At 37.2% G+C, this 13,221-nt stretch overlaps 1 protein-coding gene across 1 annotated transcript; it reads right to left on the bottom strand.

The window, feature by feature from the left end:
• Positions 1-2,066: 2,066 nt before the first annotated feature.
• ARL1 (ADP ribosylation factor like GTPase 1) lies at positions 2,067-12,847 on the bottom strand. The gene is made up of 6 exons (XM_037846924.1): positions 12,567-12,847; positions 10,823-10,960; positions 8,789-8,870; positions 8,064-8,175; positions 5,266-5,444; positions 2,067-4,534 (listed from the first exon to the last, which is right to left on the bottom strand). Exons 1-6 carry the CDS (start codon positions 12,568-12,570, stop codon positions 4,504-4,506), a joined length of 546 nt encoding a protein of 181 aa, XP_037702852.1. The 5' UTR covers positions 12,571-12,847; the 3' UTR covers positions 2,067-4,503.
• Between the last annotated feature and the right edge of the window lie 374 nt (positions 12,848-13,221).

Here is a 13,221-nt window from a genome sequence, read left to right as displayed (position 1 = left end):
AATATGGTATATACATACAATGGAATATTATTCAGCCTTAAAAAGGAATGGCATTCTGTATGAGCATTCTGTATGCTCAGCATGGGTGAACCCTGAAGACATCATGTTGAGTAAAATAAGGCAGACACAAAAGGACTATTATATGACCTCATTTACATGAAACAATTAGAATATGCAAATTCACAAACCAGAAACTAGAATATAGGTTACCAGGGGCAGAAGCGGGGAGCAGTCAAGGCGGGGTGAGGGGGAGTAGGCAGTTAATGCTTAACTGGCACAGATGTGTTTGGGGTGACGGAAGTTTTGGTAATGGATGCTGGCGATGGTGCACAACATTGTGACTATAATTAACATCTGAATAATGGGAAATTTTAGGCTATATATGTTACTAGAATAAAAATTTAAAAACAACAGCATAGAACTGTACAACACAACACCACAGAGTGAGTAAACCCTAATGTAAACTATGGACTATAATTAATAGTATTATAATATTGTTTCACCAATTGTAACACACTAGTGTAAAATATTAACAGGGAAAACTGCAAAGGGAGCACATATAAAAACTCTGTACCATCAGCATGATTTTTCTGTGTATTTACAACTGCTCTGATAAAAAACAAACGATACAAAAAATTAGCTATGGGCTTCCAGAGAGCTTCCTCATACCCGAATCCAGCCTAAGATGCTCTTGCCTTTCCTCATACAGTCCTTGTCTATCTCAGCACTACGCTGGAGTGCCAACTTTGTCAGGGAAGATCACCAATGTCCACTGTTGGTAACAGGAGACAAGACAGTGGACCAGAGTGTGGCATTTTACTATTCACAGCACAGCAAAGAGCAGTAGCAGGAACATAGTAGCACCAGTTCCCGTCCACACTCAATGAACCCAGATGACAGAATTATACAAAGTGGATTGTGATACAACTGAAGGACCCAGGGCTAACATTCAGTACTTTCTGTAGCAAACAGTATAGACCAGCCATTTTTCCTTCCCCTGGGGAGTGAGTAGTCACATGGCAGTCTGGTAGTGGGCACTCTGAACTACTCAACTGCTTATGTGACTAGCTATAAAAATGGCTCAGGAATCAGCAATGTCTTGCAGTTTGACGCACTTAGCAAGGATGTGCAGGGATGCTTCGCGTCCATGGAAGACTGCCTCTCCTAACATCTACAGATTGCTTAGCACATTGAAATACTTTGAAACTGACATGAACTAAACAGCTTGTGTAAAGAGACAACCCTAAAAGCTTACAGAAAGGAAAACAAGTCAAATGCAAGGAAACATGAACAGAAAGAGATTAGACTTATCAGCAGCAACACTATATGCTAGCGGACAGTCAAGAAATACTCAGATTTGAGGGAAAATTATCTTTAGCCTAGAAATCTACAGCTAGTCACTCAGGCATGAGGTTAGAATAAGGACATTTTTAGATATGCACAAACTCAAAAAAAACGCTATCTCCCATGTAATCTCCCTAAGAAAGCTACTTCTACAAAACAAGGAAGATATGGAATCCAAAAACCCATATCCAACAAGATAGTATACAAGAGAAGTCTCAAGACTAAAGCTATGCATCTTACCTAGAGATCAATTCCAGGGAGGGGGGGAAGAAAAACAGGTGTACTATATAATCATAGTTGTACTATTTGGTGCTGCAGTGAACAAATGTTTAGTCGTAATAATGTTGACACTGACCTGATTTAATCCAAAAATGGGATACGGTGGGAAGATGAAAGGGGAAAAAGCAAAGTGTCTGTGAGCTGAGGGTGGAGAAAGGAGGGAAGAGCTTCTAAGAGAGCTTATCCTTCAGCCACCATAACAAAAACCAATAATGTCTTAAATTGTAAAACTAAGACTTAAGTGTCTTAAGCAAGTTAAGTAGAAATATCAAAAACCAGAGGATATAGCTAAGAATTGAAAGTGGCTACTTCCTTTTTTTTCACACAAATCTTTTAAAGCAAGTGCACGTACTGCTTTGATAAACTTTTTAAACCAACAACAAAACAAGTTAATGCCAACATAAAGATCAGAAAGAGCAAATATAACTCAGGGAAATTGAGCATTATTTTTTAAATCAATAAATCTTTATTGAGTGCCTACTACATGCCAGGTGCACCACACTAGATCTAAAGGATACTAACAGTAAATAAGGCATGGTCCCTGCCCTCAAGGAACTCACATTTCTACAATCTAAAATGCATCTCATGTGTTCAGATAAGTAATTCTATTACAGTGAATTTCTCATTTTTTATATAGTTAGTTATCTCATGACACAGCCAAACTACCAGTCAAAATTATAAACTAAAATTTTAGAGTTCAGAGAAACCTTTGGTATCATTTGTCAAAGCCTCTTTCATTAAAAGAAATTGAAGGAGTGACAATTTGTGCCTAGAACATATGTGTTCTAATTTCATGTTTAGCACTTTTCCCATAATCAGGCTTCTCACAAAACACTCAGTAGATTTATCTGGCAAATATAAAGAAACTCCTGTGACACACCTGTGCAGCAGTTATTTCCTGCTAGGCAAGTGCCTGGTAATTTATACTCTATTTACTATGCATCCTATTTATCTCATCCTATTTTGTGATAAACCAGAGGGATCAGGATCATCTAAGTGCTGGCATTTGCAACAGCTTCATGCCCTTGGTTTTGCAATGAGGGTTATGGGCCATCTGGCATCTGCCTGCCAGGACCTCACTCCCTCTCACTTCCATTCCTTGCAGTATTCCTGAACCGCTGGGGAATACTTAGCCACTTGGGTACAAGCCCAGCTCCTCAGTGTGTAGGTGAACTTGTTTTTTGTATGGCCATAGACTGCATCCTTGATCCCATTTTCCAAACCTGCACCACTGACCAGAAGGGGAGCCAAGTACAAACCTCAGAGGTACCATTTTCCCAGCTGACAAATACATATCCCCCTATTCCAACCATGAACATATTCTGAGGAGTCATAATGTGCCAGGTACCATACTGGATATAGGGTTATAAGGATGAAAATGACTGTCTCTGACCATCAGGACTTGGGAATTATGAAACACTGTGCTATCCCGGTATATAATACTAGGCACATTGGGAACACTAGTGCTCATACCTGAAGGGTACCATGGTAGTAAGCTCTCTTCACCAGCACCAGATTTTTTAAATGCTGGCTGTCCGATTTTTTCAAATGAAAAAAATTCCTCCAAATTTTAGTAATTACTAAGGACTATATTCTTCTACCACACTAGACAACTCGTGGTGGACTGGGTAGTTTGATAAGTCCCTTTGTACATGAATTCAGTTTGCTTTTTAAACTTATCTGATAGCCTAACAATAAACCTAATTTTTAAAACCAGGAATACTTAATTTCTCCCTCCCTATATACTCTTCACCAATCAAATTTACATGTCCAATTTCAGGTAAATTTTTTTTAAAAAGTAACACAGTGGAGTCATCTTTTACAATGCCTGCTAAGGTAGGTTATCTTTTTCAATGTAAATTTTTTTTCTTTAATGTGTTGTAAATTCCATCAAACATAATCATATAGTATTGTTTTTACTATCTATGCCATTGATCACCTCTACTATATTGAACAAATAAGTTTATAGACATTACTTCAAATGTACTGGGACTTCTATTAGCACAATATCATTTAAGTTGTCTATGTTGCCAATGTTGGCATTTTCAAGGATATATGGGGTAGTATATGGAACAACCTTCTGGCCCAGAAGTCCCACTCTGAGCCCTGTCCCCATCCCTCCCTACTATGTGATCTTGGGCAAGCCAATCCATCAGAACCCTGGGTCCATGTCCATTAAATTAAGACATTACAATTTGTCCTACCTACCTCACAGGGTTCCCATACAAATCAATTAGGTCAGTATATCTTCAAATTTTTTTTTTTGAAAATCATGAATTACTATAAAATGACTATTACAGATAAGTCAGTGAAGTTTACCACCAAAATGATTTCAAATTCATGCCTGTAATCAAAAGTTTTTAAATGAAACAGTTTAATATAAAGTAATCAGCTGAGTAAATGAAGACTATTACACACACTGTGATCCTAGTCTACGATACTAAGTCTAATCTTTGGAAAGACTAAATTCATGTTAGGAGGAAAAAAATCTGAATTAAGATATTTATTAGTGTTTATACAAACAAGCTGCAACCACTAATTCAAAAATAAGAGGGTTTTTTTTTTCCCCAGCAAGAGCACATTCTTCAATAGGACTGCATTTGAGTAAGAATTCCATACAAATAGAATATATACCTTAACAAAAGAAAGCAAGGAAGGAATATTTTATATTATACAGACAGATATTCAGTTGGTTCAACAAGACGAGTTACCCCTCCAACCAAATACTCATTTTTCTATATTTATTACAAATGTTGTAGTCAGTCCAGTATATGCCAACAATCATGTAGTTTTAAACATTTAGTAGTGTGACATGCACGTGACTGTTTCCAAAGGGATATGTGATGTAACCATCATTTCAGAGGAGCAGAAGCAGGTGAATTACTGTCTGCTCTTTAATGTTTCAACTAACCTGTAAACAGAAAATGAAGTTTGGTTAAATTAGCTTCAAACATTTAACATTCAGGAACAGAGGATGATCATTTATAATATAAATATTATACTGGGGGTGGATTCCAAAGCATTTAAATTGATGAAGGTTAACACAGACTACAATAGGAAGTCAGAGACGCAATTTCCAAGAGAGTCTTTAGGCTTTGACTTTATCTATTCTTTGAATGAAAAAGACCAAATATCTACTATTTTCCAGCTACTACTATTGGCAGGCTAGATGTGGATGATTCACAAATGAAAACCAGTCTTAATCCTCAAGGAATTGATAATCTAGTGAGCAGACAGACAAATCAAACCAACAATTATAAGATGGTGCAACAAGTACGATGTCACCGATCTGTGACAAAGGCCATCTAACTTCATTTGTGTGTGTGTGTGTGTAATGAGGCAATGGGAGTGGGGGCATGACAGGGAAGGCTCTTGAGAAAAAAAGAGCCTTAACGTAAGTCCTGATTGGGGGGGTGCGGTGAGGCAGGGAAAAAGACAGACATCTGGCTTATTTAAGGAACCATAATTAGGGAGGTATGGTTGAAATAAAGGTAGATGTACATGAAGACCAAGTGATAGAAAAGGCTGGAGGAACTTAGTATGATAAGCTGTAAAATTTGTATTTTACCTGAAGACTAAAGAGGAATTACTGCATGCACACACACACAAATGCATAGATAGCTTTGGAAACATGATACTTGCCATTCCATTGCCTCATCAAGGCCAGTGCCTTTGGTTGCTGAAGTTTTAAATATTTGCCATTTTCGGTCCTTCAAGGCAGGTAACCCAAGTGAGTTCGCCATCTCTGAGGGTGTCATGGCCTGTTCCATGTCCTGCTTATTTGCAAACACCACTAAAATGGCTTTTCTCAGCTCTTCTTCCTAAATAAAATTGAAGATATTTAATTTTACCCAACCAATTTACTCTCATTGAGTAAAAATAAAAAGTCATATTTTCTAATTATTAATTATCATTTCATGTTCATTATAAATTATTTGAAGATATAGAAAAGTATAAAGAAGCATCACCCATAATTTTAACTTCCAAACATTATCACTTAACATTTTGGGTATTTTCTACTAGTCCTTTTGTTCTGCAAGTACTCTTAATGGCTAAAGTTACTCTACACTACGGATGCACTATAAATTGCCTATTTTCCTGTTAATTGACTTTAATTATATTCTTTTCACTTGACTGTTAGGCAAATACAAGTGACAGAATCTTTATACATAAAGCTTTCCATGAATCTCTAATTTCTTAAGGTAATTCTCTAAAAATGGAATCAAGGTCTCAGGTTCTCATTACATATATTGATAAACTGCTTTCTAGAAAGGCTGTAACAATTTCTACTCCCACCAACAGTGTATAAAAGTGCCCATCTTCAATCCAGCCTTCATGGACTTTAAATTTTGTATTTTTTCCAAACATAGAATCTTATTATGTTTATTTATTATTAGGGTATTAGAAATGCAAATGTTTATTAGCAATATGTTTTTCTCCTGTGAATTGTAGGTTCATACCTTTTGCTCATTTTTCTACTGATTTGCAAAAGGTTTTTATATGATTAAGAACATTAATCCTTACTCATTGGTTGCAAAACTGTGTCCCAGTTTTCGGTTTTACTCTTGTTTATATTATTTGGCACACCTAAGGTTTTTGGATTTTTTTGCTTGTTTCTAATATAATTAAATTTATCTTTTCTTCTGTACTTCCTCCCAAACCTGTGATTTAGAAAGTCCTTTCCCAGCCAGTAAATTTAAACATACTCACTTTTATATTTTTATAAAAATGGTTTTCATTTTTCACATTTACCTCTTTACTCTATTTAGAATTATTATTTTTTGTGTACAAAGATGAAATCTAAAGTGATTTTGTGTCTACATGTTTTAATGTTAATGGTCCTGACTTGTACTCTACTCCTACTTTACATGACATAAATACTTTTAGTCAATTAAAAGTTACTTCCTAAAGGAAAAACCCAACTTTCAGTTCTTTCTCCATAAGATTACGTAAGTCAAATCTAAACACCACAAATCATCTAACAATTCTGCACAACTCAAAAATTGTAAACTGAGGTTTATATTCCATTTCTTTTAACCAATACTTTATATGATTAAAAACCACCATTATACCATGTGAATTATATAAAAATAAAGCTGTCATTTTAAAAATCCATTATACCAATGGCAATTAAACAGTCCCTTAAAATTCCTTACACTTGAATTTGGTCTAAAAAGCTTTTATAATAAATATGCTATCTTGTAGAAACAATTAAGCAAAAGTTTAAAACTAACAGGTCTGCAATTATAACTTGGAAGCCATTAAGAAGTCAGTAGTCTAAGAAATTAGTGATCCAAGCCCTTTTCCAAGAATTCTTCTACCTAGGTATCAAGTGGCATAGAACTTATATTTAAACATTTAGTGAAAGGACAATTCAGAATCATGGTTTTAGTGGGAAAAATAAACTTACCCATCTAATTTTCTAGAGCCACCATAGGAAATTTCATTATTAATTAAATTTGTCACAGTACGTTGGAAAATTTCATTTAAAACTTTTTATTTGATTATTTAATGCATCCTCTGAATTGAGTCAGTCAATAAATGACCTTATTAATATCAGTGAATAAGGTGTACTGAACTCTTAATTAATCACTATACCCTATTCCACACATAAAGGATACTAGAGTAAACTGAAGGAACTTACATTCTAGTGAAGAGACAGATGTTAAGTAAACAAATACATTTTTAAATAATGTAAAGAAATGGTAAGTGCTATAAGGAATAAAGTAAGGTAAGGGGTTAGAAAATAACTGAAACTCCTCTCTTCAAACAGACATTAGAGTTAAGACTGGATAAGAGCGAAGCCAACCATGCAAAGATTTTGGGAAAGAGCACTCCAAGCAGAAGGATCAGAAAGTATGCAAGGCCCTAAGTCAGGTGTGCAAGCTCAGTGTGTTCAAAGGACAGAAAGGAGGCTGGTGTGCCTGAAGCACTGTAAACACAGTGAAGGGTGAAGAAAGATAAACCTGGGAGAGGTAAGCAGGGGCCAGAAATGTGACAGAAACCCAGAAATGTGCATTTCTTTAAATGTTAAAACTTCTAAAACAAATAATTATATGTACATGTGTGCATGCATATATTTATTATTATTTATTCCCTTATCTGCGTCCAAAAACGATTTCAGGCAGCTAAAATAAAAGCACATTTTTAAAAAGTCCCCTCATCAGAGAGACTTAAAATAGTTACATTACTTCAGTTTAAGAAAGAGTTTGCCCTGAACTTCCTGAAAAAGAAGTTAGAAGGTTGGATTTTTTTTTTCCTCCAACTTGCTCTCTCCCAACCATATTTTTAGAATAGGAAGTAATTTGCATAAAAGAAAATGATACTTAAGGCACACATACAAAGCCTGTATTCTTTTAAATTATTCTTGCATCTGATAATATACCTTAGAAACAGGAAGCAATGTAAATTATTCCCCCACATTTTAATAGTTTTCTTACCTCCAACATGGCAACTAACTCTGATTTGGAAATTCCAATTCGGTCTCGGTCACAACTGTCTACTACATAAATGACTGCATCTGTGTTTGAATAATAACATCGCCAGTATGGCCTAGGGAAAAATTCAAAATGCGAGAATATATAATCAGCTGAAAAAATGGCTAAAATTAGAAATAGGTTCAAAACCAGTTTCAAGAAATATGAGTTACAAAAAGCCAGAAAATTTGGGAAATGCGCTACTAATCTTTTAAGGTGATACCAGAGTGAGCAACCATGACAGTCACCAAACATTCACAGCTACCATGTAAGCACAGAACACCAAGCAGGGACCTGAGTTCAGGAGTGCATCTATGTCCACATTAGTCCTAACTGCTGGGCCTGCAAAGCATTTTTATGATTTCTAAAACAGTGATGTCTCACAAGGTGGGGCTGACAAGAACTAAATAGAAGGGCATTCTCAATTATAAACTACTGAAATAATTGGGCCTTGAAATTTTTGTGAAAAGATTTTTCATTTAAAAGATATCTGAAAAAACCTGGCTTCCTAACAGACTTTAATTCAAAAGACGTGCTAAGGGCAGTTTCAAAAACTACCTCAGTTTAAACTAGGCAGCTCCTACTTAAATTACAAAGGAAGATGCATATTGGTTTACTGCTATTAACCCTTAAAAGAGCCAATAAATCTTAAATATCACAAAATAAATAATCTGGTCTTTGTATCATACCTGATACTTGTCTGTCCTCCTAAATCCCAGACTTGGAATTTAAGGTTTTTGTATGTTACCGTCTCAACATTAAATCCAATAGCTGAAACAGAAATCAAATTAATAGTATATATATAGACTAACACACTCTACCTTCAAGGTATTCAATCTAATTGAGTTTCAGCAATTAAATAACAATTGTTGAATCACATTATTGGTTGCAGTATCACTCAAGACAAGACAGTATGCCGTACTATACACACATACACACACATATATACGCACACAACACCAATTAGCAAGAACAGCACCACCTTTAGGTTATACAAGAATCCCTGGCCAGCTCTGTAAATACATAATTCTTAGCTCCATGGAAATTCTATTATGTTAAGCTTCCCTCATGACACAGTACTGGCATACAAAAAGTGCCCAGAAGTTATATTTAGAAAGTACAGGTAAATTACAAAAACTGTAATTTTGTTTGATAGTAAATAACCAGGGATCAAAACCATGAAAAGACTACATTCTAAATTTTAAGTGGGTAAGGACATAGCAATGGTGGCAAACTGCTTTTACGGAAGCTGAGTTTTCTAAGGCTTGCCATCTCACTGACCTTCCACAGATAATACTCAAGAGCACACCTTGAACTGCATGGTCAAAGGGGAGGCAACCCAACTGTTTTCTCTGCTATCCTTCTTAGGTAAAGTTCTGGCCCTACACAGGTGAGGAAAGACTACTATTATTTTCATTGAGAAAAAACAAAGGTAGGGTGGAGAGGACGGCGAAAAAAGTTTGGAGTTATACAAAGATTACTAATATTTTACAAGCTTGGGGGAAAAAAAAACCAACGTGGAAAATGACTTATAGCTATTACAGTTTTAGAATTAAGTTCATAAAAGTACATGATGCTTGTGAGTATGTGGCAAGGGTGTCTACTGCAACTAAAAAATACTGTTCTATGACAACCTGAGTAAAAACTAAAGTGCAAGTTCATGATCTCTCCCTTTGAACTAGGTAGAAGTACAACCACCATATCTGCATCATGAATAAGAACATAATTTACATGCAAAAGATAGAGGTGGGTATAAAACAGCATTCACTGAAATGAAATCTACTCTCTGTGTGCACTGCAAGTGCCACCAAAAGATCCAACAGCATATATGGGCAGTTGTGAGAAGCAAAAACCAAAGGAACTGAAATTTATTGAAGGTAGCAAAAAGAAATAGCAGATGTTATAGAGTTCAAAAAGCTCTACCTTCAATAAAGCTGATTTTTTTTTTTAATCTTCAAGTTTAAATAATGTAGAAAAACCCTGTGTGATACCATAACTTTGTAGGCATAATTGAAATACCCTCTAACAAACTCTATGAATTCAAAATTAGTTTAAATGTATTTTTATTCACGTCAACAAATGAAAAAGGCATAAATGACAGAATTCTTACTTAGTCAAACAGGACTGTTCGAGAATAATTTCTAAGTTATCAGTAACTGATTTAAAGTGGGGGTGTTTCTTTTGATATTTTAAGTTTCAGATTACTTCACCACTCGGTCTGTACAACTCAGATCTTTAAAAATTAACAATCAAATTATAAGAAACTAAAAACTTAATTAAAATAGTTACAAACAGAAAGAAACCCACTTCACATGTTACAATATCACTTAAGGCTTACGTAATACTTTACACAGGTTTATAAACCACTATTATATATTATATACTCATTTCCCCCTCAAAGCCAGTGAATATTACCTTCCTTTTATTAATAAAGATACTGGCTCTCAATGAGATAAAGCAATTTAATCAAAGCTGACTTCTAATCTATGAACAGTGAAATCTGGACATGGACTAGGTTACAGGTCCTTAAATTATACCAAACTGCCTGTTGGTTTATGACAAAACAGCATTACCAACAGTATATTCATACTAGAAGTTTACAAACCTGTACAATTACTTTATTATATGAATTATTTACCAATTCCAAATCTAGACTTCAGAAATAGTTATATTGGATGAGAGCAAGAAAGCTCCTACAATTAGTTTATCACACCAACACTTACTAGGAATAGTAGTAACGACTTCTCCAACCTGTAACCTGTACAAAATTGTGGTTTTTCCTGCTCCATCTAATCCCAAAATTAAAATTCTCATTTCCCGGGTTCCAAACAAACTGGAAAAAATACTTGAGAAAAAGCCACCTAAAAAGACAATAAAAACAAAAAGACGTATTCAATCTCATTTTATGAACCAGGTCTACAAAATGTTTAATCTTGCCCTTTGAGAGCTACACCAAATTAAGCAGTAGTATATCTTCCTCAATTTATAAGTGCGTATTTTCGTTCCCAATTAAATATATTATTCAACATCAAACAGGCATTTACTGATTATCATGTGCCAGACCCTGTGACAGGTAAGGACGGAGGAAACACTAAAGGATAAGAGAAAGAGGATTGCTCCCCTCACGGAGTGCACTTTCAAATCAAGAGAATATGGATACATGATCCTATCACTAAGCTCTTTAAACCTAAAGAGCCAGTCAGAATGACAGTGGAGCAACGGTGTCCTTGTATATGCAAAGCAATTACTATTGTCATACAGCAGCAGTACCACCATAACTACTATCAATTATTGAGACTTCTCTAAGCAACAGAACAACTGGCACAAGAAATTCAAACGTGGAAGCCAAAAATGGCAAAAACTATGATGGAAAATCCATTACAAAAATAAAACTCAACCTACATGAAATGCACCATTCAATGTTTCCTAAAAACCTCCTACATGCAAGGTATTGTGGAATATAAAATAAAAGCACAGTCCCTTTCCCACCAGATACTTTAACAGTATTTTAGAAATGACAATAAAAATGATGCCACACACAATACCTGATTATTTGACAAACAAATGGCACAATTAAGAACTGTGAGTTTCGGAAAAATAAACACACCTCTACAACGCTAGAGGACGTTGGTAAAGTTTAATAGAAGGGGGTGTGACTTGGCAAATTCCCAGAGGAACGTCCCAGAGATAGAAAAGAAGCAGAAGTGGAAAATGAAGGAGGAAGTCAGGAAGGTGCTTGTGCTGTTCGGCAGCTGGAAGTAAACTCCCCAGTGGAGGGATTTACTCTTTTTTTTGTTGGTTTTGTTTTGTTTTGTTTTGTTTTGCATTCTTCATTTGGGCTCTATGGAGCTGTGGTGATAACGCAGTTCCCTCAATTAACAGTCCAAAAATGAAATTAAGAATTTCATCCACTGACTAGTAACACCCTCTCCCATTTCCTTCTTCATCTTACTCTACTAAACAGGAAAAGCTACAATAAAGCAGACAAATGTCAAAGATGGTTATATAACACTATGAATAACATCTCCCCACTTGGATTTTTTAAACCCATACAGTACCAGCGTCCTGGAGTACTTCCACTGTGGGGTCAGATCTCATCTTTCACCCAAGACACCTCAGCGAATCTGCGACCGACACGCTACCAGTCGTTCAGACCAGCTCTGCTCAGAAAGTTGAGCTGAACATGGGAGTAAGGAAAGAGTACATGCTCCAGCGGAAAATCTAGGGGCTGATCTCCCCGGCCGAAGCACTCTGCGGAGCCCGCTATCCCGGCTCTCGCCAGGATGAAGGTGGAAAGGGACCCAGAGCGGAAGCGAACACAGGAAGCGGGTAAAGATCCGAGGGAAAGTAAGTACGCAACGACCAGACCCCTCAGAACGCGGCTACTCTCGGCTTCCCAGGACAGCCCCTCCCCTTCTCCGACCCCAGCCCGCTCAAGCGCGCCGGGCGCCTTCTCAGACCCCTCACCCATGATGAAGGGCCTGCTCGCTCTCGCCGATCCTCAGAGATAGGCCCCGGCAGCGATATCTGTTCGAGCCTCAGCGCCGCCACCGCAGCTCCCTTTTGCCTCCCTCTGCAACTCCGAGGCGGTTTCCTTGGAGGCCACGTCCACTACCAACTTCCACGTCGGACTCCTGGCAGAGGGGGAAGAGCGAGGGGACGTCGCGACTGCGCATGCGGAACGGCGGCGTGAGCGTTCGCGTCGTCGCTTTCGACGCAAGTCCCTGGCGCGCTGGGTGTAGATACTGTGGGATGTCAGAAGAAAAAAATCAAGGACTCGTAATCTCTCCTCGTAATCTCTCCTTATTCTGTTTCCCTGGACAGAAATGGCTTTGAAAACAGGGAAGTTACAATTTTATTTTAAATTCTGGCACCAAACAGTGGCGAATCCCCCAACCGAGAATGCGAGCCTGGCCTCCACGAGGCGGCCCGACAGGTCACTGGCGCAGACTGCGGCATCTGAGAGGCTGCAGATTCTGAAGCGCCCTGCGGGGGCAGCCCGACTTTCCCCAGGAGTTCTCTTTAAAGAGGAAATAGGACTACGTAATAATAACAGGAAGATCTCAGCGCCACCAATGCAGAGTCGCTTTACTCCTGCGACCGCTAACCGTGGAACTCTGTA

This window comes from Choloepus didactylus, chromosome 8, assembly GCF_015220235.1.
Source record: "Choloepus didactylus isolate mChoDid1 chromosome 8, mChoDid1.pri, whole genome shotgun sequence".
Lineage (NCBI taxonomy): Eukaryota > Metazoa > Chordata > Mammalia > Pilosa > Megalonychidae > Choloepus > Choloepus didactylus.
This window is presented reverse-complemented; position numbering and strand designations above follow the sequence as displayed.

Excerpts from the sequence above, each read along its gene's own strand:
- ARL1 (XM_037846924.1), bottom strand. Across the intron at positions 5,445-8,063 it reads AGTTAGTTGCCATGTTGGAG|GAAGAAGAGCTGAGAAAAGC; the intron begins GTAAGAAAACTA and ends AATTTTATTTAG. Across the intron at positions 4,535-5,265 it reads CTTGATGAGGCAATGGAATG|GTTAGTTGAAACATTAAAGA; the intron begins GCAAGTATCATG and ends TTCTGTTTACAG.